The 27,734-nt window shown below is 35.8% G+C and overlaps 1 protein-coding gene across 1 annotated transcript in view; it reads left to right on the top strand.

The window, feature by feature from the left end:
* LOC141495750 (histone-arginine methyltransferase CARM1-like) overlaps nt 1-27,734 on the top strand; it is a 272,410-nt gene that overhangs the window by 233,563 nt on the left and 11,113 nt on the right. Inside the window, exons 6-8 of the mRNA XM_074197436.1 lie at nt 3,079-3,256; nt 6,103-6,193; nt 23,703-23,784. Coding sequence (XP_074053537.1) covers nt 3,079-3,256; nt 6,103-6,193; nt 23,703-23,784 — 351 coding nt within the window. The remainder of the gene's footprint in view (nt 1-3,078; nt 3,257-6,102; nt 6,194-23,702; nt 23,785-27,734) is intronic.

Genomic DNA, 27,734 nt, shown 5'->3' with positions numbered 1-27,734 from the left:
TCAGAATTTGAAACAGTGACAGGGAGAACTGCTATTTAGGACTTGCCCCTGTCTAGTAAGAAGAAAGAACTGATTTTCAGAGCAGAAATGAAAGGAAGTGACCATACATCATCATACTGTTCCTCCTAAAGAGGGAAATGCCAGACATACTCAAGTTTAGATCTAAATCTGGGACCTGTGAACAAGTTTAGCTTTAAAATATATATTAATAATTGTATTTCATTATATTTGGTTTCTTTTGTAATCCAATGTATCATATTCTATATATTTAAAGCAGTATTTGAAATAGAGATCCATAGGTTTTGCCAAACTGCCAGTGGAGTCTATGACATAACAAATGTTAATCCCTTCCCTAGACTTTGGAAGAGAAAACTCATAACATCCTTGCTTTAGAGCTGAAAAAGACCCTAAAGATCATCATTTATTTTTTATAATTAAGTATAATTAAGGCCTAGAGAATCTGTGGTTTGCCCATGGTCATATAGGTTGCTAGTAACAAAGTCAAAATTTGAATCCAGGATATACTGATTGTAGATCTAGAGTTCTTTCCACTGTACCACACTACCTCTTTTCTTTCAAAATAAAGGTAAGATTCCTTTAACCTATGGTTCTATGAGAAAGTTTGCTCAAGAGGGGTGGAAAACTTAGAATGATAAAATTCTGAGTTCAAATCATGTACAGAAGGTATAGTCATTGTAATTTTTATGCTGTTGACATTATAGCTATAATAAAAGAATCCCGCCATGTAGTCACTTAAGTTAAATGGTTTTAATGGCCATAAAACATATTGGCAGTGACTGGTATTTTTAACTTTTCCATTGTTCTGTCATACTTTAACATGTCAAGAAATTAATGTTCAAAGTTTCTGATTGAATAAAATTACTGGCTGGCTTCATTAGCTTGTGAGCCTCTCCTTTTCTACTGCTGCAATTAACCAGTTCATACTCTTTCTTAATTTCTGGTACTAAAAAAACCTCATTAAGTTTTACCACATCCGAGACTGATTAGGAATTTGCATTCCCATATCTGACATTTTCTATTCTCTACCAAGCCTATTTTTGGGGTATGAAATCCTAACTTTGAATGTTCACTCTCCCCAACATGACTCTCTCCCCCATGCAAAATGTGTTTCTTATATCCATGAGGGGTGAACCTCTGCCTATATTGCCATGTAGTATCTTTGTGCCTTTTTACACCTGCTTGCTATACTTCATGACAATAAAGCTCTTCTTATTTATGCCAACTTCCTAGGTACCAAGTTTCCTTAAATCCCTGAACCCAGGTCTTTGCTTTAAACCAAGACCTGAGACCAAATAGAGAAGGATTCTATTATTTATCTTTTGACCCTTCGTAATTTAGACTTTTAAAGATACCTCTTAGCAATGCATTTCAAGTAATATCCACATTCAACTTTCCCTGGGTAATTCCAGACTAAGGGTCAGTCCCATGTACAAAAATCTCCTTAAGATTTAGTACATCAGAATTTGATTCATTACACACACACACACACACACATACACACACATACACACACACACACACACACACACACAAATATCCCATAGCAATATTTTTGATAGTCTCTGCTAAGGTTGTTACTGGTTTATTTTTTTCCCTCCCCACAAAAGTTTCAGGAAACCTTCCTGAGATTTGTGTTTTGATCTATAATTCTTTCATTAAGGTATTGCTTAATGTAAAATGATGAGTACTATATTGATTCAATCTTTATCACTTACATATTGAAACTTATTCCAATGCCAGACTCTAAGCAGCATTTTCTGGAAACATACTAACCTAACCATCTGAATCCAGTTCATCTCAATTTTAGTGGGGTACTTTGGCCATATTTTGACTCTCTAAGCTCCATCATGATTCCAGTTTAAAGGACCCAGATGATCACTAATTGCTTTAGCTTTTTGGGAAGGTCATCTAGTAAGCAGAGTAATGAATTCCTTGGATATTTTAGCTGTTGCTACTGAAAATGTCTGATATGTATCTGTCCATAACCAGGACCATAGGTTTATGTTTAGTTCATTCATGGCTAATTGAATATTATACCACAGTATTAACAAATAATAGGCTCATATAATTGGAGTTGGAAGGATATCTAATCCAAACTATAAATGAACAAGAAGTCACTTCCCAGAACATCCAATAACTGGTTATCCACACTCCTTGAAGATCATCATTGAGATGGAAGTTCCCTACCTCCTAAAGCATGAATTGGATAATAATACAGTTAGGTAGATATTTAACCAGTTGAACAGCTTGGGGACTCAAGATATTATGAGCTCCCCATCTAGACCTTCAGAGTCTATTCCTTGAAGGAGCATTAAAATTCCTATCCAAGGGCCAAGCTATTCCTATTTATTAGAGCTCCCTATATTTTCTACCCTCAGTCTGAATACTTTCTTTCCCCGGGGTACCATTTTTGTTACTGTATCCAATGTCCCTGGAAATACCTCCTCTGATCTTTCAACTGAAAACTGTGGTCAAGTCAAAGGCATGTCAATTAATTGCTTTATTGTTCTGCTCTTCACCATTGTGGCTTACCATATCAAAGCACTGTTCCCTGACTAAAACTCTCCTGTAAGTCTTGTCTCCCCTTTTTGAATGTGTGTCTTTGCAGGCAGGAGCTGTCTTGATTTTACATTTCAGTCCTGAGCACTTAACATATCACCTTGCACTTACAGGGTTTTTTTTCATTCACACCAGGAGTTGGAAGGCCAATATCTGGTCATTTGGAAAGGGAATTTCTGTTCAGGTTCACTTTGAACTAGATGACCTCAGAGTCCCCTAAAATTGCCTGATTCTCCAAAACTCTTCCTTGCATATACATCTATTTTATGTGTGTGTGTGTGTGTGTGTGTGTGTGTGTGTGTGTGTGTGTGTATATATATATATATATATATATATATATATATATATATAAAGGCATGAGTTGGATATATATGTAAGTATAGATATAGATATGGATATAGATATAAATATAGATATAGATAGATATCTATTTAAAAATCATGGATTTTTTTTCCTAGACCCCTGTATAATACAATGATACCACTTTTTCTTTTCCAGGTTCTAGTGAAAAATAACAACCTCTCAGACAAGATCACAGTTTTATCAGGAAAAATTGAGGAAATCTCACTGCCAGAAACTGTAGATGTGATTATTTCTGAACCCATGGGCTACATGCTATTCAATGAAAGGATGCTGGAGAGTTACCTCCATTCCAAAAAATGGTTGAAGTCAAATGGTGAGTTGCCTAGCAAAACCATATAAAGCACTTCCTCTTTTGGAAATTCTGCTAACTTTTCCATGCTAGGGAAATCTGAAAAGAATATTGCATTTCTGTATTACTTTCAAGCTGAGGTCTTTGAGAAGGTAATGCAGAGTTTACAAATATATGAGAAATAGAATCAGGAAAGTTAAGTGACTTAAGCTACACAGTCCAGAAATCATAGATAGGACTACTAATGAATGGGTGAAATTCCAACAGTGGATGTTCCAAACTATTCCTGCCATTTGGCCTTCTAAAAAGCAGCATATCATTCCAAAATATTTCAATGCATTATAGGATGTCTCCTTATAAAATTTTTTTTTAAGAAGATTGGGAGTGAGATTACAAAATTGATGAAGATTTTTAGTAGTTCTTCAGTTTGCTTCTGGAGAAAGTTTAGGCTTGAACATTTATAAATACTTTTAGGATGCAAGCTTTAATCCATTCAAGTTTTGTCTCCACCACACAAATCACAACCCTTTCTATGTTTTAATAAAGAATCCTTAATCTTTTTGTGTGTCATGGAACCTTATGGCAGTCTGAAGACCATACATATATATATATATATATATATATATATATATATATATATATATATATATATGTCTTCTCAGAAGATAAAATAGGGTACCTAAAAAAGTTGTCTCAAAAGTCTTAGTGCATCTTTAAGCTATTAAAGCTTTTATCTTAAATAATAACTCATTAATTGTTAATATATTAATATGACATTAAAATAATTAAATATTAATATTGTGAAATTTTAAAAGCATACAACTATCCGGAGGCTTTTGGCATATCTAGTACATATAGTTATAAAATATTATAGTTATTATAAAACAATTATTGAAATATTTTTAGCAAGTTTATGAGCCCCAAGTTAAGAACTCCTGGGGACTTTATGGTCTTCAGGTATAACAGCATTTACCACTATATCTGAATGTTTAATAAATGCTTATAGATTGATTTCCTTGTCTGGAAAAGATCTTGACCAGTTTCTGATGAAGAGCCTCCCCACTTTTAGATTTTTCCCCTTTATCTTCGGTCCACTCTAGGACAGCAGACACACATACTTTATCTTTGGTCCATAACCCAAAGGCTTTCCAGTTTAGCAAAACCTGGCAAAGTCAGTATTCTTTTGGAATAGTCTTTGAGAATCCAGGGGTCCCTGGTGACATGATAAAACACTGGAGAACTTTAGCAAAGAGATATTCAGATTATGCTTTAAAATTACTCAATACAGGGCAGCTAGGTGGCATAGTGGATAAAGCACCGGCCTTGGAGCCAGGAGTACCTGGGTTCAAATCTGGTCTCAGACACTTAATAATTACCTAGCTGTGTGGACTTGGGCAAGCCACTTAACCCCATTTACCTTGCAAAAACCTAAAAAAAAATTACTCAATACTTTGCAAATATTATCCCATTGAAATCTTACAACAGGCCTGGGAGATAGATTGTATGGATATTACATTCATTTTAAAGAAGAAAACCAGAGAGGTTAGGTAATGCCCAAGATTCCAAGACCAGTTCCGTAGCTCAAGCTCCAAACTTTGATTCCATGTGGGGTCCATTCTCTGAAATCTGGCTGTGTCCCATGTATCTCTCTTGAATGATCTTCTCAGAGGATATGAGTACCACTTTTTCCAAAACTGGATCTATTTTGTTGCTGTTGTTTTGTTTTAGCAAAGTATACTTATGCCTTTGGGGTAACTAAATGCCATTTATCAAATGTGAACATGACTTCCCCAATGTAGAGCTCTACTTAGAGCCTCAATCTTTTGGTCTAAAGTTTTGTCTTCTAATCAAAATTGAAATTCTCCTATTAGTGCTTTAAAAAAAATCCCAATTTACTGTACTCCACACCCCACATTCATCTCCTGTCCCAGGGTTTTTGTGAAGGCAGTTCCTCCCACTCCCATATCTGGAATACCCTCTCTCCTCCTAACTATCTCATGGAATTCTTTTCTTCCTTCAGAACTCAGCCCACTTTCTCCTAAGGAAACTTCTCCTAATTCTCACCTACCTGTTCAACATCATTTGCTATGGTCTTTACCCATGGTAATTCTTCTAAAGGTGTTTTTGCACATATAAGTGCATCTATCTAGCTATATATGTATATGAATATACGTATACATCTATGTATGTGTGTATAATGCATTTCATATTTACATATATCTGTGTATACATGTCCCCCAATAAGCCTCTTGAGGGTAGGGTTTGTTTCATGTCTTTATCTTCATATCCCCAGTGCCCAGCACAGTGGCTGATAAAAATTATAAAAATTTTGTTTAATTAAGTTGGATGTTTAGCTATTTATACCTTATTGTGAATATATTTATCAAAGTCAATGATTAAAAGATTCTAGCACTACAAATGAAAGTTTGTATGCAGCTGAAATGACTAGCACAAAGTTCCCCAAAGTCTTAGTACAGTTTTAAACTTTTCTTAAACCTTTAATAAATTTAAAGCCTTACTATTAAACTATTTTAAATCTTTAATAGCTTGAAGAGTTTTAAGATGCACTAAGACATCTGGGACATCCTATACGATGTCTTGTCAGCTTATGGCTATGTGACTTGTTTCTGTTGTGTACACACACACACACACACACACACACACATACACAAACACACTGAAATTTCTCTTTATTGCTTGCACAGTCACATTTTAGCCAACTGAGTGTTAATTCACTTAATGACAAGGTACTTTCTGTCTGAGGGAGTAAGTATACAGTAGTTTGCGAGTCTGTGTGTGAACATGTACTTCAATTAGAGTGATAGGGAAACTAAATTCTGTGGCTCTGTGTGTTGTCTTCTGTTCATTAGGGATGATGTTCCCAACATCTAGTGACATTCATTTGGCTCCTTTCTCGGATGAACAGCTCTACAATGAACACTACTCCAGAGCAAATTTCTGGTAATGTGATCTCCTTCTGGACTTTTTTATTTGTTGTATATAGAGCCAGCCTCAGGTATGAGTCAAATAAGGAAGCCCAGTGGAAAGAACATAGGTTAGCTTGTTTATTTTAATAAGACCTGAGTTCAAGTTCTAGTCTTGTCATCTTGGTTTCCTCATTTATACAATGGAGATTGTCACTGTTGAACATATTTTCTAAACCTAAAGGTACTTAAAAAATTCCAATGTCTATTATTAGGCACATGCCCATATGGCATTGCTTAATAATTTAATTTGAGAGCCCTTCAATGGGGCAGCTAGGTGGTACAGTGGATAGAGCACCAGCCCTGTAGTCAGGAGGACCTGAGACACTTAATAATTACCTAGCTTGTATGATCTTGGGCAAGTCATTTAATCCCATTGCCTTGAAAAAACCAAGGGGGGGGGAGGAGAGAGAGAGAGAGAGAGATCTTCAGAAGAATTTCTTAGGTAAAAAAAATCAATATTGCTAATATTGGAAATTGGACATTTCATGATTTATCAAGAGAGAAGCAGAGATAAACACAGAGAGACACAGAGTGAGATACAGAGAGAGAAAAGACAAATACAAAGAGAGACAGACAAAAAAAAAGGGTGAATTTACAATGAAAAAGGCCAACCTGCACTGATAGTAATGCGTGCGCGCGTGCGTGTGTGTGTGTGTGTGTGTGTGTGTGTACACTAATGTTTGTCCTTCATTTTCAAAGAAGACCACAGCATCAGGGAGGTGGTGCTATGACAAGTATGTGAATTGGATTTGAGTGAGGGGGTGCTATGCTAAGTCATTAGCCTCAATTTCTCCTCTAGAGTCATCTGGATCCAGTGGCCAGATATGAATCAAGTTGACTGGAAATGGCCCTGGATGCGAGACAATCAGGGTTAAGTGACTTGCCCAAGATCACACAGCTAGTAAGGGTCAAATGTCTGAGGCCGGATTGGCAGTTCTGTCCTGATTCCAAGGCCAGTGCTCCATATAGCTAGCTATATCAGTCATTGTTTGGGCCCTGATTGGCTCAGAGTAACTGTAAATAGAAATAGTTTTTGTTTTGGCCAGAAACCCTGAGGGTCTTACACTCCTGGATTGATTTTTTTTTTTGAGTGATCATTCTTGGCCTCTTTTCCTTATCTCCCTCTTACTTGATTTTAATCATTGAACCTGCATTGTTCCAAACTGTGACCTGGGAAAGACCTAGATTTAAAAGACTAAGGTCTCCCATTGCATCCAGGTCCATCTCTAGTCATCCAGATCCATATCTGGCCACTGAACCCAAGTGCCTCTGAAGGAGAGAGTGAGACTGGTGACTTTGCACAGCACCCCCATTTATATTAAATTCACTTACATGTCATAGCATCATCTCCCTGATGTCATGATCTTCAAGAATAATGGACAAACATCATCATCACCACCACCACCAGATATCAGTGCTAGAATTCTTTCTCTCTCCCAAGTTTGCTTTTTCCCCAGAAAGTCAGTTTTTCCTATAACTCATTTTTAGACTTCTTATTTTGAAAAGTGTTTTTCTCAAAATTACCTTGTAAAAGTAGTTATCCTTGTTTTACATATGAGAAAATTTATAATACCTTTACCAAGGCATTGTGAGGAAACTACCTTCCAGTTCTTTGCAGAATTGCTTCACCATTTTGTCTCAATTTTCTCACATGTAAAATGTAACAAGAGATCATAGATAGAAGATATTACTATCATTATGTGACAATTTAAGTTTCAAAATATTTTCCTTACAATAATCATGTAAGGTAGATAGGCACTGTGCCCTGATTCAAAGAGATGTCTCTAACAGGAACCTCTCGCATGCAACATGGCAGGCAGAGAAGGTGAAGGAACTGACCAGCCGACCTCTGCCTCTTCCCATCTTGTAGATCTCAGTTCTTTTAGGAGCATTATGCTGCTCTAGTTTTTAGAAACTGCTCCTTAGGGGCAGCTAGGTGGCACAGTGGATAGAACACCGGCCCTGGAGTCAGGAGTACCTGAGTTCAAATCTGGCCTCAGACACTTAATAATTATCTAGCTGTGTGGCCTTGGGCAAGCCACTTAACCCCATTGCCTTGCAAAAATCTAAAAAAGAAAAGAAAAAGAAACTGCTCCTTATATTAAACTATCCCTTAATGTAAATTCTAGATAGAGTTATGTTTGCCAAATACATTTATTGAAATTACCTAACTTTATGGGAAAGGGAAGAGGGTTAGAATTCCATGTGCTTACAAATGACTTGCCAAATCTATTCCTTATTTCTCTCTTTTTTTTTCAACATGAACAATTAGTTGTGGTAAATCATATGAAACTACAAATCTTAAGGATTGGGACAACATTTTGGAGGAGAGGGATATTAGATCAACATATAGATATCCTTGGAATACTGAGACAATATTTATATGATGCCAAAATAATCCATTGACCAACAATCCAATAGTCTACTAGCCCTTGAGAATTTTTTTAATGGACTCATAACATTTAGGATTAAGAAGAAATCCCAATTCCTTCCATTTTTCAAACACAAGAAGTAGGGTTGAAAGAGAAGTGACTAATCTAAGGTTGAACTGATATTAAGTAGCAAAAATAGGATTTGTCTACAAGATGGTATTAAGTAACTGAATTAGAATCAGATTTTGAGAGCTTTAAGAGATCTTAAAGGTTATATCATTCAATTCCTAGGTTTCTAATAAGGAAATCAAATTGTGATTTTCTCAAGATCACAGAACGACCAGAGACCAGAACCCACTGCTTCTGATTCCAAATCCAGAACTTCTCATCTAACAATGATTTTTGCCAACTATTTGTTTTGACTTTACAAATGTACAATATGGAATGGGTGAGATTTTTGACTTCTCAGTGTGGTATGGTAGAAAAATCCCTACATATAAAGTAAAAAGGCACCAGTTCAAATTCAAGTTTCATCTCTTGCTATCTATGTCTTTGAACATAGGTAGTAGGCAACGTCTCCAAGTATGTTTCCCCATTTTCAGTTGTTGTGAAGATCAAATTCAATTCAAAAAGCATTTATTAAGTGCTTAATATGGGCAAAGAAGTGTAAGAGCTAATGTTTAGGGATAAAAGAAAAAAATCCCTGCTCTCAGAGTTTACATTCTACCAAGGAATATATCAGATATACAATAAACAAATACAGATAAAATATAAAATAAATGCAAAAGTAACTTGGTATGGAGAGCAGAATGCTAGCTACTTAGAGATGAGGAAAATTCTTGTCTTAAGAGGAAGAACCTGAGCTGAGTCTTGATCAAAGCCCAGAATTCCAAGAGGCAAAAAAGAGGAAGAAAGTATTTTTAGGTCACTTGTGCAAAGACATGGAGGCAGAAGATAGAAAGTCCTACGTGGAGATAATAGGTAAGAAAGTTAGACTGGGAACATAGTTCATATGAGTGAAAATAAAACAAACAAAAACAAATGCCTCGAGTCTTTTTGGCCAAGAGAACAGGAGGCATACCATCCAGCTCCCACATACATTCTCCAACAAAAACTTGAAATTTATACCAGACCAAATAATGTTCAAGAAAACCTTTTAGAAATTACAGCAAGTAACTTCTACTTACAATAATTAACTTCTTTTGGGTAGAACTGCACAGAAACTTAGCCAGAAGCCCACAGGCAGTAGGAAGGAAACTGTTAGCAAAGTCAGTGACAACACAGTCCCTTGGACACCTGAGATGGACCAGAGACACCTGTAGTCATCTAAACTCTGGGTCTATAGGCAGACAAGTCCCTTAAGAGAGAGGGAGGTTGGAAAGTCTTAGGAGATATGAAATTTGAAGAAATTATACAATCTCCTGGGTACTATGAACTGGTATGGGATAAATTTAGCAGAATCCAGAAAATAAATTATGTGAAGAAAATAGTGTAAAGAAAAATAACTTTGAAAGACCTAAGAACTCTGATCAGTGTGGTGACTAACTATATCTCAGTCTAGACTCTAGAGGATCTATGATGAAGGAAGGTACTCACCTACTGAAAGAGTAATGATTGAATCAAAGTGCAGAAAAAGACTTAAATATTTGGGCATGCAGGAGAAAAAAAATGAAAGGAATGTGGGCTGAAGCCTTACTGTAAAGAGTTTTACATGAAATGTATATCTTGGAAATTTTAGCTTTAGATATCTTTAGCAATAGTTAGTAACAAACTATTTTGGGAGTGTTCCTAAATGCTAATCTTATTAGCAACATAGGGATTTAGTGTCCTAGTCCTAGCTCTGTCACTAAGTAGCTTTTGATCCTGGGAAAGTCATTTATCCTCAGTATCCATTTCAATAAAGTAAAAGACTTGAACTAGATGATCTTAGCAGAGTTAAAACCTTTTGCAATTGCAAGTCCAAAGGCATAAGAAGCAATCCAGAATAATGAGAATGCTGAGTTTAGGATCAGAAGATCCGTCTTCACATGTGGACTTTGCCACAACAGGTCATCTATGTGATATTGAAAGAGTCACTTCATTTCCTATATTTTTTTCAGCTTTAAATAAGGAGTTATACTAATGATCACTTAGGTCCCTTCGAGTTTTCAATCCTATAATCTTACCAGATACTTAACATGGGTTTCTAACTGGAATTCTGAGATACTTGGACCCTCTCTTTACACATAAGCAGATTATTGTAATGTGAAGCTGATAGCCAGCATCCATAGAATCAGTTGTTTGCTTCTTGATTTTTTGTTTTGTCTTGTTTTTCTTTTCATCAGAAATAATGAAGTATTTGGTTTAAGGTACCAAGTCACTAGACCTTCAGGAAACTTGCTCTAATTCAAGCAGTTATTGCCTTCAAGTGGCAACATTTTTTCCTATCTAATGGATCCCAATTGCATTGTGTTGACAGAAACCATCTCAGGAGTTCTCACCAATTATGGTTATAATTTTCAAGTTGAAATCTCATCCACACCTCTAGGATATGTACAAATGAGTTCAAAAAAAGTGGAGTGACCAGATACCATCTGATATTAAAAATCACAAGGCATGACTCATTTTCCTAGTCATATCTATAAATTAGAAAACCAGTGGAGCACATAGAACTATCCATCAGCTATTCCTAGATCCTGATCCATACTAGCCTACTTTTTTTCCTAATCACACCTCTCTGATGTCATCCCTCATTCTTCTTGGCATAATTCTTCATTTGTAATAAGTTACAGCTGACTCACACTTGCCATATACTTTTCCATCAACCTTTAGGCGACCCTCTACTTTTTACTTATTTGATAACCTTTCGAATCTATCAGTAAATCGAGTATTTATTAAGTATGTACTGGGGATATAAATACAAAAGTAAGACAATTCCAGAAAATTAAATTCTTTGAGGGCAGAGGAATACAGTTCATTAATAGGAAGTCAAATAAAAGGATATACATAATATATTTAAATCTGTTTGTGTTGGTTGGAAAATAATAACTAGGGAATTCAGAAAAGTTCTCTTAGAAGATATGAATATTGAGGGCAGCTAGGTGGCGTAATGGATAGAGCACCAGCCCTGGAGTCAGGAGGATCTGAGTTCAAATCCAGTCTCAGACACTTAATAATTATCCAGCTGTGTGACCTTGGGCAAGTCATTTAACCCCATTGCTTTGCAAAAAACAAAAACAAAAAAAGAAGAAGAAGAAGAAGATGTGAGTATTGAAGAAACTAAGGGCTCTAGAAGTTAGAGTTGAGGAGAAGGTTCCAGGAATAAGGGACAACATGGATAGAAGTAAAATGGCAAGAAATGGAATGTCATCTGTGGGGAACAGCTAGTTAGTCATTTTCTTGACATAGTCACAAAGCATCACAAATCTACATGAAAAATAACTCACAAAAGCCCCCCTAGGTTTTGGGTGAGCACCTTTGAAAAATTTATGAGAGAACATGGACATGAGTTGTATAAATGATAAAACAATAGAATGATTTTGCTTTTTGTTAGGGAAGCAGTGCATAGAGTGTAAGACCAGGAGTCATCTTCTTGAGTTCAATCTGGTTTCAAACACTTAAAAAATTGTGTGACCCTGGGAAAGTCACTTAACCTTCTTTGCCTCAGTTTTCTTATCTGTAAAATAAGCTAGAGATGGAAATGTCAAACTACTCTGGTAACTTTGCCAAGAAAACTCTAGGGCAGCTAGGTGGCGCAGTGGATAAAGCATCGGTCCGGGAGTCAGGAGTACCTGGGTTCAAATCCAGTCTCAGACACTTAATAATTACCTAGTTGTGTGGCCTTGGGCAAGCCACTTAACCCCATTGCCTAGCAAAAACCTAAAAAAAAAAAAACACCTCTAAATGGGACCCCCAAGGAGTTAGACATGACTGAAATAACTGAACAAAGACAAAAATTATAAGCTATATATAACAATAATATATCAGATAGTTGTATCCTAAATTCTGCTATATAATACAGATATTTTATATATATATATATGTATATATATATATATACATATATATATATATATGAACAAAGGCATGACTTAGTTGAGGGAACTAAGTTCCAGAGAGGTCTTGACAACATCTAGTAAGGAACAGATCCAAGATTTGAACATAGGTCTTAAGAATAGGGAAGATAATATTTGAAGTTCAGTACAATATGGTTGCCTCAAAAATCCAACTTGGCAATTAATAGTCAATCACCACTGGCAGCTCTCCTTTTTGAAGTAGAGTACAGAGTCTATTTGCATCCCATCATACTTGACAGCTGAGTGATGTCAAGGTTGGCAGATTACATGTCCCTGGGACATGGTCGATGTTCTTTGCAGAGAAAAGCAGTCCTGTGGTTTCAAAGAGCAGGGTGAAGATGAACACAAGCGATAAATCTGCTGCACATAATGAGAACATTCTGGTGTGAAGTTCAGCTGTGAATGTATCAAGGACAGTACCAATGAGGGAGCATGCAAGCAGATGCTCTCCCTTCCCCTGCACCCAGGCAGATAGTGCTTTAAATGAGTGAATAGTCTCCTAAAAATTGTGGAGAGGAAGAGGGTATGACAGGAGGGGGCTAATGTATTTCTTTCATTCACTGATCCTTTTCTAACACTTACTGAAATCCATTAGGAATCCCTACTTGATTCCTACTCTCCTTCAACCCTGCTGGAAGCCAGCTCTCCCTCTTCAGCTTTCTCATAGCATTTGGGCCAGGTTTTGCATGCATCACATTCTCTTGTATCATGCTTCTTTTTACATGCAACACACTTGATTTTATTCAATTCAGTAGGCATTTACTATGTACAAGACATTGATGAATACAAGCACAAATAGCACAGCCCCTGTACTCAAGAAGCTTCTCTTCTAATGAGAAGAGATAGAACATCAAAATTAGTAAATATCAAGTTTGTGTTTGTATTTAGGGGTAAAAGGCAATTGGATTTGATTTTTGATTTCCTTGGCATACTGACCTCTCAATGAGGAAACTCATCAGTTCAACAGTTCATTTTAGGGAGTTGCCCAGATCATCAAGAAGTTATCTGACTTTTCCAGGATCACTTAGGAAGAGGCAAGATTGGAACTCATATATTTTTGACTCTGAGGATAGCATTCTGTCCATTCCATTATGCTTGCCTCTTCCCAATACACAGTGCATGCAAAGCAAATTATAGGTGAGAGCCTTGCCTAAGGTCACAAATATAATATGCATTAGAGACAGAATTTGAACCAAGGTCTAACTCCATAGCCAATGATTTTTAATTGAATTGAATTAAATGGAATTGTATTGAATGTCACTCTATGTAAGTAAGTATTCAGATTCAATATAATGGAATAGAGAAGCTAAAAAGGACCTTAGAAATCTAGTCCAACCTAAGACCCAAAGACAGGAAATGACATACCTAAAGTTAAATAGCTAATAAGTAACAGAACATGGTTCTTTCCCAGCAGCCTTTGTCATCTAATAGGTTTTTTGAAGTTTGAGACAACTCCTAGTAAGACTTTTAAATGCTTTTCTTAGAATTTCTTCCATACCAGGTCACTGTCACTAAGTACCAGATGGTGCCAGATATCAGTAACGTTAGTTTAACAGTCTGGCTCCCTCCCACGTGAACCTGGAAATAGAGCAATCTCTGTCAGAACTGACTACAACTTGTTTATAAACAGAATACAGAAATATTTATCTTATAACTACTTAAACAATTAAAATTAATTAACTATATTATTAAATCTATGAGTAACAGCATATGGAACAAGAATATAAAATAATGAGAAGACATCTAAATCCTAAATGATATATTTGCCCACCTAACTGAAAGTTATCAGGTTATGATCTCCAACAGGATTCCACAAGTTTATGTTAAACTACATGTAAGCTCTGTATATATCTGAATGATAAATATAGCTTGTATTTGCATATGTTTAAAAAAACAATTCATAAAAAAATTAAAAATAAATAAATAAACAATTCATATTGATAATTTCCCCTCAATAGTTCAATGAAGTTCATAATGCCAAAATTATCCCCATTTTACATGTGAGAAAAAAGTGAAATTCAGAGACATGGGATGAATTGTACAAGATCACAGTGTCATTCAAATCCTGATTCTGATACTCTCTTTTTGTGACCTTGGGCTTCTTAGTTAATTTTGGCTAGTTTCTGATTTGATTGGTTGCAACCTTGAATTCCGTTAGCTATCTTCACTAACTTACCTTTTAATTCAGCTACAGGTCACCATCAGTATAAAGAATTCAAGTTTCTGTCTTTTATAACCTAGTCTAGATATATTCCCTCTTGTATAAAAGTAACTTACTGCAACTATCCTGCTGTGCTCAGAACCCAGAGATAAATTCAAACTTGCAGTTTCTTTCAGTAAGTCAATTCAATAAGCATTTTTTAATTTCTTTGTGCTTGGTAAGCACATTGCTCAGTGATGGTGCATTCTCTCTTTTATATCTCTCTCATTTGTGAATTTGACAAACCACTACTTCAAAATCTAGTTCAGGTATCAACTCCTTTATCCTGAGATGCCCTGGCTGAAGTCAACTCTCCCTCCTGAAATTGTCTTCAAGTGTCTTCATTTCTCCCTTAGTTTTATCACATTCTACTTTGTGCCATATATATTTTTGTATTTATCATATCCCTACCTTACCACCTTGTTAGATTTAGACTCCTGAGGACAATCATTGTCCTAAGTGAACAATCAAATGATAAAAGCATAAATATTGAATTTGGAGTCAAAAGACTTAGGTTTAAATCTCAGCTCAGATACTTATCAGTCATGTAAACTTGGACAGGTTCCTTAACTTCTCTAATCCTTAATTTCACCTTCTTTATAATGGGGATGATAATATTTACACTACCTCCTATGGAGGGTTGAAGAGAAAGCACTATGTAAAATGTAAGGTTAAATCATTCCCATTTATCCTACCTTAGTTTGACATTCCTCTTGGGGTTCCCTCCTTTTTTTTTAAGGCTTAATGCAAGTTCCCTTCCCAACATGAGGTTTTTCTGGATTCTCCCAGTTGGTAGCTCTTCAATCAGAGCACAGAGGACCAATTATTTTTGCAATGTTATAGAGGGGATTCTTTTTTTTTTTTTGTTTTTGCACAGCCATGGGGTTAAGTGACTTGTCCAAGGTCACACAGCTAGGTAATTATTAAGTATATGAGGCCATATTTGAACTCAGTTCCCCCTGTCTCAAGGGCCATTGCTCTCTCCACTGTGCCACCTAGTTGCCCCTATAGAAGGGGATTCTTACTCCAATTCAGATGAGGCCCAATGACCTCTGAGATTCATTACAATGTTCAGAATTGATAATTCTATGATGTATTGAGAGTTATTATCATCTCAGTCTTCTCATCTTTTTCAGAGAGGTTCAGATAGAATCAGTCCTAGACCAGTTCATTTTCCTACTTTCATTCTTAAGATATTACAGACGTTGGTTTTAAAAAATATATATGAATCTGCAACAGAATGGCACAGTGACTAGAACACTGGAATTGGGAAGATCCCTATCTTCCAACACCTATTAGATATGTGAGCTTAAGATAGGCACTTAATTTCTGTCTACCTTGATTTCCTTATCTATTAATAATAATCATAATAATGATAATGATAAACACCTACCTCCCAGGGTTATTACAAGCAGAAATGAGAATATTTGTAAATTATTTGCAAATTTAAAAGGTAGTATATGAATGCTAGTAATTATTATTATTAACTTTTTATAAATTAATAAAAGTAAAAAAATGTAAGTTTATTCTTTCTGGGCTCCCTGAAAATATATTTCACAGTTCCAGTAGTGGATAGGACCATAATATGTATCCCATCTCATTTCCACATGATTGTTTTCTATGTATAGAAAAATTTTCATTCCATGTAACTTGGAGATTGAGTTTTTGATATGGCAAGAAACATTTGAATATTTTCCTTAAGTTTTCAAAATCAATATAAAATCTAGATCATTTGAGGGCTTCAGTTTTATCTATGATAATGGTACCATACCACGTATTAGTTGAACTCTCCAAGTTATTTTGAGGTCTATATCTATAGTACAGGGATCTGTCATTTTTTGGTCCACAAAAGATAGACAGTTTCTTGTTAATGTCTTTCAAACCAGTACATTAAGTCTTCCTAGAGCCTTGCAATAATGTGTCACATTCTCTCACTATTTCCTTATATAACCTTAATGAATTATTAAGTCCAGGACTCATAAGGATAACTCTCTTTAGTTTCTGATGTCAGAGATCTGGTATTTAAGTATCAATATCATCCCTCTTTTTCACCAAAAAACAAACCAAAACCTCTTCATGAGTTAGCATTTATTCAACAGTTCCTTGATAATATGTTGTGGGGAGTGGGGGCGGGGCAGCTAGGTGGTACAGTGGTTAGAGCACTGACCCTGGAATCAGGAGTACCTGAGTTCAAATGTGACCTCAGACACTTAATAATTACCTAACTGTGTGGCCTTGGGCAAGTCACTTAACCCCATTTTCTTGCAAAAGAAAAAAGAAAAAAAAAGTTTTGGGGCAGCCAGGTGGTGCAGTGAGTGGATAGAGCACCTGCCCTGGAGTCAGGAGGACCTAAGTTCAATTCTGGCCTCAGACCTTAATAATTACCCAGCTGTGTGGCCTTGGGCAAGCCACTTGACCCCTTTGCCTTGCAAAAAAAAAAAAAAGACCTAAAAAATTAAAAAAAAAAAAGATATGTTGTTGGTTGAGCTCATGCTGGCATCACTCATGAAAGGTCTTCTGAATCTACTTTGAATTACAAATGTTTTATAGATTTCACCTGGAAATAAAAGTTCCATTTGACATATTTTATATCTCACTGCTAACCATGTATCATGACACACATGACATAACATGACACACTCTAACCTTGATTAAATTATCAGGAAAAAAAAAAGCCTAGCATACAAATACCGTTAAGATAAGAAGAAAAAAGGCAATGTGCAATAATGGATGGTGAGGGGGCCTCAAGAAGACCTGGATTCAAATCCTGCCTTCCTTTTTTGACTGCACAACCTTGGACAAGTTACTTAACTCTAAGTGCTTCTAAGACAATAATTTGCTGAGCATGTACTGATCTACATTAATGTAGGGAATTTCCTCCCTGGAGAGTACTCTAAGCTAATAAAATCACATTTCCAGGTTTTCTTTCTCCTTCAAAAAAAGGGAAGGAAAAATAGTTTTGCTATGACCCATTACAATAATTGTTACCAGAAAACTGAGCTGTCCCATGGCTCCTTACAGTCATTAAAAATAAAACATTGAATCAATCAACATTTACAAAGCAGCTACTTTGTTAAAGGCACTGTGCTAAATTCTGGAAAGTTAGAAATAGTCACAACTTCAAAAGAGTCTATATCTATCAATATAAGCAATGTGAACAAATGTAAATAAAGACAAAATATATCCCAAGTACAATACAAGGTAATTTCTGAAGTGGAAGAAGATGCTGGCCACTGGGATAATCAGATTAGGCTTCCTGGAAGAAGTGGGGTGTTAAAATTGGGCTTTGAAGGCGATGAGGGCATGGAGATAGAAGGTGAAATCTTATTTGTGAGGAACAACAAGTAGACCAGGTTAGATGAACCAGAAAGTATATGAAAAGGGATGTGTAATCAATATATTAAGAGAAACTGAGGTCAGATGGGGAAGAGGGCCTGAATATCAAACAGGTTCTAGAGACAACTAGGAGGCACCACAGCTTCTTGAACAGGGAAGAGGCAGCATCATATCTGTGCCTTAAGAAGATCATTTTGGCATGTATGAACAAGTTAGTTTGAAAAGGTAAAGGACTTGAAGCAGGGAGGTCAATTAAGAGACTGTTGTGGCAGTTCAGATGAAATGATGAGAAGTTTGAACTTTGATGGTGACCATGTGAGTGGTACGGAGGAGATATATGGTACAAGTGAGGCAGGGACTGAGAGTAAAGAATCAAGGTGAACTATGAGTTTGTGAACTTGGGTAACCAAGAGGTGCTCTTTTGAGAAATGGGGAAGTTGGGGGAAAGGGTGTATCTTTTGGTAAAGGAAAATTCTGTTTTTGTCTTGAGTTTGAGTTCACTTTTAATTGTTTGAAAAAGTCCAGGAGGCATTGGTGATACAGAATTAGAGTTCAAGGAAGAGAGAGACAGTAGAGCTAAGTAGATAGATCTATAGATATAGACAGATAGATATAATTGTCATCTCCATAGAGATAACTGAACCTATGACTCACTTAATATTGACATTATTGTCCTTGCTTATCTTTTGAAAGGAAAGATTTGTGGGTATTGGCCATGATAGGGGAGGGACAGTTATGTATTGAAATACTGTGAGTAATAAGTGATATTATCCTCTTAAGAATTTCAAGCTTAACTAATTATTCCATATTGAAACCAGAGTTTCCTTTGAACGCCTGTAAATACTAATAATGAAAGAAAAAGTACCTCTAATATCAGTTTATTCATGAAAATTGAGTTTTGAGTATCTGTAAGGAGCAAGAATGTACAATACAAATGCACTCAACTAGAGTAGAAAGCCCTAGATTGGGGCGGCTAGGTGGCACAGTGGATAAAGCACCGGCCCTGGAGTCAGGAGTACCTGGGTTCAAATCTGGTCTCAGATACTTAATAATTACCTAGCTGTGTGGCCTTGGGCAGGCCACTTAACCCCATTTGCCTTGCAAAAACCTTAAAAAAAAGCCCTATATTTATTATAAGAGAGTCAGAATATGAATCCTTCCTCTTCGGTTTGTGAGAATGTTACCTTGGACAAACCTGTCTTCTGGGCTTTGATTTCTTCTACATAAGATGAAAGCATTGGACTAGATCAGGAGTTCTTAGATTCCCAATTTCATTCTGAAGCCTACAGATATCTCAGAACAACTTTTTTTTAAAAAAATTGAAAGAAATGCAAAATCTAAGTTAGAGGTTAATGATTTTTTAAAAATTTGCTCATACTCATTGGACTCCATGAGATTTATCTACAAGCTAGCTCTGTGGATATCAAGAACCCCAGGACTAAATGATCTATCAAGTCACTTCCAGTTCTCACATTTTATGATATTCTGTGAAAAGAATATGGCAAAAAAACCTATTTTCTGACATCTTAGTTTTGCTCACTGAAAGAAAATAGAATTCATTAAAGGATCATTACACCAAAATTTTATTACCCTGTAGACAATTTCATGAGAAGTTCATCAGCAAGTTTGCATAAGAAGACTTTCTACTTTAGTAGGATCTCCTTGCCCTACATTGGCAAAGTCACCTCTATAACCTCAATGAATCATCAGACAATTATTTTGGTAGAGGAGGTAATCAGATACTTTAAGTGCTTTCAAAGTGACTATGTGCTTTTCCCACTATTCCAAGGGATTGCAACCTGTGTTGATGGAGGGTGTAATGACCACACTAATGAAAGGATGACTCCTTGAAGTTCTGAGGTGCTATTATGGAGGACAAAAACATCTCATTTATTGTAGGCACAGAGAAACCAAGCTATGGTCACAACACATTTCTCCTAGAGAGCGTGTGTTTTGTGTGTATGTGTGTATGTGTGTGTGTGTGTGTGTTCAGTTCATTGTGTACAATTCCAATTAAAGACACATGGCAACTACAACACTGGTGATGTTACATATGTGCAATACCTCTGGGATGAAGAGAACTGTGGGAAAAGAACCCATTGCCTGATTATGAAGAGTATGCAAGAAGAGCCAAGGTTCCAATTCTTAGAAATTTTACATCTCCATCTGAAGTGAAGCCTAAGATAATTAAAGCAGACATGAACTAGCATTGCTCTGGGATACCTGAGACACTACAGAAGTTGGGGGGTGGCAACCATGAGTTTCATCTTATAAGGAAATATCATAGGATTTCAAGTTGTGGGGGGGAGACCTTAGAAATCTTTTAATCCCTTTCCCTAATTTTATAGGCAAGAAAACTGAGGGCCAGAGAGAAAAATAATTGCCTAAGTAACTTACAGAGCTAGAATTTGAACCAAGATCTTCTAACTTGAAAACCAGTGCTTTTCCCTCTATGTACGATAAACAATTAGGAGTTATTATCTTTGTCTTCTTTCATCCTTATATTTATCCATTCATCCTTATATTTGTATTTCAGTACGTCTGTGATCACACCTGTGAGAGTTCTGGTGGTACAAATCACCTTCCCACTATGTGTCAATCTGGTCCATGATTTGCCATAAATCCTTCCTGAATAGCATTAAAGGTCCTTGTGTATATAAAAGATGACTTCAATGAACTCAGACATTTGATTCACAAGTGATTCCCACATTAGTAACCAGTATTTCTATTCAATTAAGATTTGTTCAGTTTTGTTTCATGTAAAATTGATGATTGTCGTGCTTAATACCTTCCAATTCTCTTCTTAAAGTATTTATAATATATATAAAAGAATTCTTTGTCATCTACAAGCCTCTTTCATTTCCTGATCCTGTTATACTTTACAGTGAATTTTTCACTGTCCTTCATCATAATCACCTTTATATTGAATTCAGTTAATATCAAAGTTTGGAAGCTCTTAGCTAATATTTCTAGAATCTCTCTACCATTTTGTCTTCTACATTACATAACTATTGGCACATGAGCTACAAATAACTTTGTGGCTTCTTTTTGTTAATACTCATTAATTACATTCTCCAACACAAGACCAATTATAACAAAATTATTTCTTGTTCCTTTTGGACTCATAATGAAACGACCTCCACAAACTCCCTTATTCAGCTAATGACCCATGAGTCTTGTGTCTTTTTAGCCTCTTCTTATTTAGACTTCTAGTTTTCTTATAAAGAGAATGGTCATTATTGATGTGTTTAATTTCCTTTAGTAGTACATCAATTTTGTGAGCATTCTCACATTTAGAGTACCCATCATCAATTTATAGATAAGAATTAATCACTTAGTCACCAATTATATTCCAGGAGGCAGCTAGGTGGTATAGTGGATAGAGAACAAGACCTGGCATCAAGAAGACTTATCTTCTTGAGTTCAAATCTGGCTTCAGACATCTAATAGCCATGTGAGTCTACAAAAATCGCCTAACCCTGTTTGCTTCAGTTTCCTCATCTATTAGATGAACTGGAGAAAGAAATGGTAAATCACTTCAGTTTCTCTACCAAGAAAACCCCAAAATGGGATCCAGAATAATTGAACACAACTGAAAAAATGTTTCAGGCATTGAACCAGGTACTTAGGGCACAACTTCAGGAAATAACCACTAAAGAGTTTATCTGGTGAAACAACACGTTTATATATAAATGCAATCAAAATATATTCAGATGTAATACCAGCTTCATTGACCTTCGCAAAGAAACTATGGCTATAATTATTCTGCCTTTTAGAGTGGATATTTCACAATTAACTGTGATGGCAGAAGGAATCTCAACTATTAAACTACTAAGTTTAAATTGCTATTTTCCTGAAGACTGATAGACAATTAATAAATTGTCATTCATGGGAAGACTGGGTGTGAGTTGTCATCATATGAAAAACCAAGATTGAGTGTTAACTGTCATCTTTAAAGAAATCTAGATGAGGGAAGTAACTGCAACTCACGAGAAACCAGGTGGTAAAGGACATTAAAAGTCAAAAGAAGTTATCTATGATCATAAAAGTAATAGGTTGCCATTGGAATTTGTTGAATAGGGAATGATTTCATAAAAAATCACTTTACACCTGTGGGAAAAAGACTTGAGGTAGAGACTTCGATTAGATTGTAGTAATAGTCTTTGAAAGATAATGAAGTCCTGAAATAACGATCAGAGTAAATGTAAGGAGATAATATGAGAAGAGAGAAGGAAATGGATGTGAAGGATGTTGTTGAGATAGAAACAAGTATAATGTAAACATACTTTTAAAATTTTTCAATAGAAGGCTAATTTTTTCAATATTCTTGAGTTATATATATATAGATAGATAGATATATTCAGTTTTAATCTCAAGATTGACATATTCTGTAGTACCTTGACAGATGTACCATTTATGATAAATTTGCCAATATCACATCATGTTTGCTGGGCAGTAGTACCAGGAAATACCAGCTGAAAATATGCTACAAATAACAAAATTTCTAGGGACAAATCCTTTCAAAAACCTAAAAGAACGTTTACCAGAAACAACTTAAACATTCCCAGGTAAGAGTCATATCTCACATCAGTGCAGAAAGACACAAAATATGTCTATGTAGGTGATAAAGAGGTCAAAGCATTAACATGTATGTATGTGTATATATGTATATATATGCACATATTTATAATATATGTTTATTACTATATTTAATTGTCTGTGACTTCCTATCTTATATAAAAACCAATTCACTGTATTATTATTTATAATATTATATATATATATATATTATATTTTTATCAGACCTGTCACTTTGTTAGTGGGGTATTCTCAATGTAGAAATTCTATCCACCAATGTATCTTATTTGTAAATCATAGTCTTAGGATGTTATTTTAGGGCATTAGAAGATTAAGCAGCTTGCCTTTGATCCCAAGCTAATTTGTGTTCAAAGGTAAAACTTGAGCCCAGATTGGTCTGCCTTTTAAGTATAACACCTTATTCACTATGCTATGTTGCTTCATGATGTTTGGCCACATCTGTCATTACAAGCTAGAGTGGTCGTGATGTGTGAGCAACTGTTTTCCTGGTATGATTTAATCATCAAGTAAGACTAGAAAATCCATCTGTCTTGACTTTCCCCACTAGCCTGCCTCAGTATGTCTTTCTACATTTTACTTTATTTTTTCCTGGTTCTCAGAAATGCTGATTTTTTTCAATGATGGCAGTACTGCCAGATCTCATTTTGCCAAGCCCCCAGGCAGAGTTTTGCTCTTGATCTTCAAAGCACCAAAGCTTCTGGTTAACCCTGTAATTCCACCAGATAGAAGGTCATTTTCTATCCATGTAGCCCAACTTTTTTCTCAGAGTTCCCTAAAATACATTTAGAAGTCACATTCTAAATTCTGTATCCCAACTGCTATTCCCTTTCATCCTGATGAATTCTAGGACTTTCAGAGAGGATTAGGATACACCCTGTCTCACTCCCCCTCAAAATCATACCTTCTTTGTGTTCATTCTAGGTACCAGCAGAGTTTCTATGGGGTCAATCTTTCCAGCCTCCGTGTTGCAGCCTTGGATGAATATTTCAGACAGCCAATTGTTGTAAGTGCATTCTCTCTTTAAAGGTCTTGGCATCTATACCAGAACAATGTTTGGATGGAGAAGGAAAGGAAAATCATGTTTCCATTTGTTCTAGCCCTTTGGTTTTAATTATTCAAGGCAACCATCTATCTTGATAATGCTCTACAGGGGGTCTTCCTTAGACAATGCCTATAAAGAGACATTAGGACATAAAGGACACTAATAATAGCTAAATCATCAATTGGGTCCTCACATGAACCATCCAAGTGTCTACCCAGAAGAAGGTATTGTTGAGATTAGACATTCTTTCCTCTGGATGAATCCTAGGTTTATAGTTAAAGTTCTCAGATAGCAGCTTTGCTCACTGTTCCCTATATGGGAAATGCCTTTTCTTCCTTTCTTGCCTTGTAAATTCCTGCCTTTCTTTTAAAACCCAATTCAAATGTTACCTCATCCAAGAAAACATTTCCGATTTCTCCTCCATTCCCAGAAATAACCTTTCCCCCGAGACCTCATATAGCAATCTGTTTTGCAACTCTCTAATAGATTTTGTTGTTTTATTGTGTATTTTATGTCATAGGTAATAAGTTTTATAGCTGAAAGATACAGTAGGGATTATCTTGTCTAACTCCACAATTTTAAAAAATATTTTATCTTTGATTTTTTTCAGGGTAGTTATTTCTGGAGAAATTTCCTCTTAAAATTGAACTCTCCCTCGTAACAAAAAAAAAAAAGTCAAACAAAACACATGTCCATATATACTACATTCTACCTTTTTTTTTCCCCAAGATGAGTTTGGAATGCTTTATTACTTGTTCTCTGAGACTATTATTCCAACACCCTAAATGTATGGATGGGGAACCTGAGCTTCAGAAAAAATTGAGTTACTAAATCAAGGTCACATGGGTAATAAGTAGCACTACTGGAGTTGAAACAATGACCTCTACATCATTGTATCATGACACATAATAGACTATAAGCTCCAAGACAGCAAGAACTAAACATGTCTTCTCTAAATTTGTGCTTTCCCTACTAGTAACCACAATACTCAATATATCATATGTACTTAATTATTGTTTTGATTTGAAATAAAGTCAAGTATTAGTCTGATGAGACTAGGCCATAGGGAAGAAGTAGGATTGACATTCATTCATTCATTCATTCATTGAACAAGTATTTATTTAGAGCCTGCTATGTTCCTGGCAGGAAAAGGAAGGATATAGAAAGCAGAGACAGGAAGACCAAAAAGGAAAATATTGTAACAAGTTAGTGAGGTGAGCAACTTTAATAATGTTGTAAACATTGAAGTCTTACTGCAATAAATTGAGAAGAGAGAGGGTAGTAAGGAAGTTGAGGTAACCAGTCTAAGCAAGGTTTTCAAATGGTGTATGAATGAAGGTGAAGAGTGGCATGTGACAAGAACAGAATGAGTAAGAAAAGTTTTTACAAATGTGGAAACTTGAGAATATTTGTTGACAAATAGGAGGAATATTGTTTGAAAAGTTCAAAGATGTTGAAGGGGTCCACAATGGGTAAGGGATAAGCCATGAGTCAACCAGATTACAAGGGTCTTAGGGAGGAAAAAGGGTAAAAGAATATCTGGAGAAGAAACCTCACTGACAGTGGATGTCAGCTTGCTAAACTTTGCCTTTCCCCAGCATGTAGCATGGAAATCTAAAGTCCAGAACCACTGGCCTATAACTTCAATGAAGTTGCTGAAGGACATTTGAGGAGAAATAACAGAAAAGTGTACACCTTTCAAAATACTACCATTCTAAATTCCCACAGAAACTCTGGGACAGATTCATTTTGTGAATCTTTTATTGTCAAGTTCTGTTAGGTCAATCCACCCACTATATCTACCTCAATTCTAGTAATTCTTCACTTTAGTTTTATAGCCCATGAAATTTAATATATGTGACAATGTGAGACTCAATATATGACTAGTAATAGTAGCCATTGTCAAATGATTGTTGAATTAAATAGGAACCAGTAATCACGTACTCTCTCCAGTGCCTAATGCCAATAAAATCTAAGATCATATGATATCACCAACATCAGAGAAATTATCTTAATGTTTCTAAATATAAGCCCCAACTAGCTGGTTCTAGTAGCAGCAGTTGAAAGGTCCCAGCTTTGCATCATATTTGGCTGCTCCTCCTCTGCCATGTATACTTGCTCTCTTTCTTAGTCTCTCTACACTCTGGAATTGCCTGGTAGACATACCTTGTTTCCTTCCTAACAGATAGTGGCCCAGAGCATCTCCTTACAAGTATCAGAAAGAGATCCCTGCTACTGACAGTATAGTTGTTTTGGTCTTCCATCTCTCCTTTGATTTCTTCTCCTATCAAGTGCAGTCAACAAGAATTAATTAAGCACTTTGTGAAAGATAGGCACTGTACCAGGCTCTGGGAATACAGATATGATGAATGAAACAATCCTGACTCCATTATGATGTTCCTTCGCTCGTCCCAAAACATCCTAATTCATCCCTGTGAGCTCATGCTGCCCAAATATAATGGTAAACTCAGACTTCTGCATTCCCTGGACAGAATTCCCTGCTCTGACCCTTTCCCAAACCACCATCCCAATCCATAATTAAAACTTAACCTGTTCTGTGCTTTATTTCTTTAGGGAAGACCTTTCTCTTTTCCATGTAATTGATATGCAATTCATGTTCAAGTCTTAATAGCTAATAATTCATGCTAATGGATTTAAATATTATCTCTCTTGTGATATTTGTTTAAAGTCTTTTATAAATATAAGAACCTTGTTGTTCATTTGACGATGACTTTCTAGAAGTATGGTTAGTTGAATTCAACAAACAATTTTTAAGCACAAGGTAGCTAGGGCAAAGTGAGGTGGCTCTTAGGAGTGAAGGAAGGAGCTTTTCCATGCTTCAAAAACCCTAGCACATAGATAGCCATCTATTTCATCTGTTTCATCTATCTGGTATATAATCAGTTACTGGTCACCCAGTAGAAACTGAATAGATTGGAAACTAAACCAGATCCTACCAGCATAAAGGACAAAATGCCAGTTCAATGATCCAGGTCAATTCACCATGCATTTCTAAGCATACTCTTTGTATAAGCATAGCAGTAGAGAAATAAAATGAAAACATCTCAGACCTCTAAGAACTTACATTATGTTAAAGCAGAAATGACAGCCACAAGTTTGAATTACCTGTTCAAGTCATTAGAATTTGTAGCCTTTTATTGAAAAAATAAAACAACTTCCACATCTTTATTTTAGACTTCAAATGTCTTTAGACTTATGTCTCTCACATTTTACTCTACATAAAACAAAATCCATTGAGCTTCACCAGAATTTCCCTAGTCAGTTTCTTGACTTTGTCTCATTAAACTACTCACATTCAACACTCTATAATTCCAATCTGTTTCCTTGGCTTCGGGGATACTCATGCCAGTTGGGAAAACTGAGAAAACAGAAAATTCTGTTGGTGGCAATTTATGACTGCCTTTGTTTGCCACCACATACATACAGCTTACACCTGTAGGACTGCTGTTTGAAAAAAAAATTGATTTGGGAAAACTGAATAACTGAGATAATGAGTTTATCTTCCTCCTCCTATAAAATATAAAAAGATAGGACTGGGAAAAATCTTAGGCTTTCTGTGAAGAAAAAGTTATAATAATTCAGTCTTAATGTCAATTCTATTACTATTATTGGACATTTCTCACATTCATATAATACTTTGGGATTTACAAAGGATTTTTTTCCACGACCATCCTGTAAGGTATAGCTAGTTCATGTATTACACTTATTTTACACCTAAGGAAACTGAGAGTTGAGTTATTACTTTCCTATAACTGGTAAGTTTCATAAATTCTACCTCCAAAAATTTATTACATTTATCTTTTTCTCTTTCCTAACATGATTACTTCTCTTGTATAAGCTCTTTTCACCTTATTTCTCCAGTTCAATTTCTGAGCTGATTTCATAGTACT

This window comes from Macrotis lagotis, chromosome 8 (assembly GCF_037893015.1).
Source record: "Macrotis lagotis isolate mMagLag1 chromosome 8, bilby.v1.9.chrom.fasta, whole genome shotgun sequence".
NCBI classification, from domain to species: Eukaryota; Metazoa; Chordata; class Mammalia; order Peramelemorphia; family Peramelidae; genus Macrotis; species Macrotis lagotis.
The sequence above is the reverse complement of the archived record's forward strand: the minus strand, read 5'-3'. Positions and strand labels throughout refer to the sequence as shown.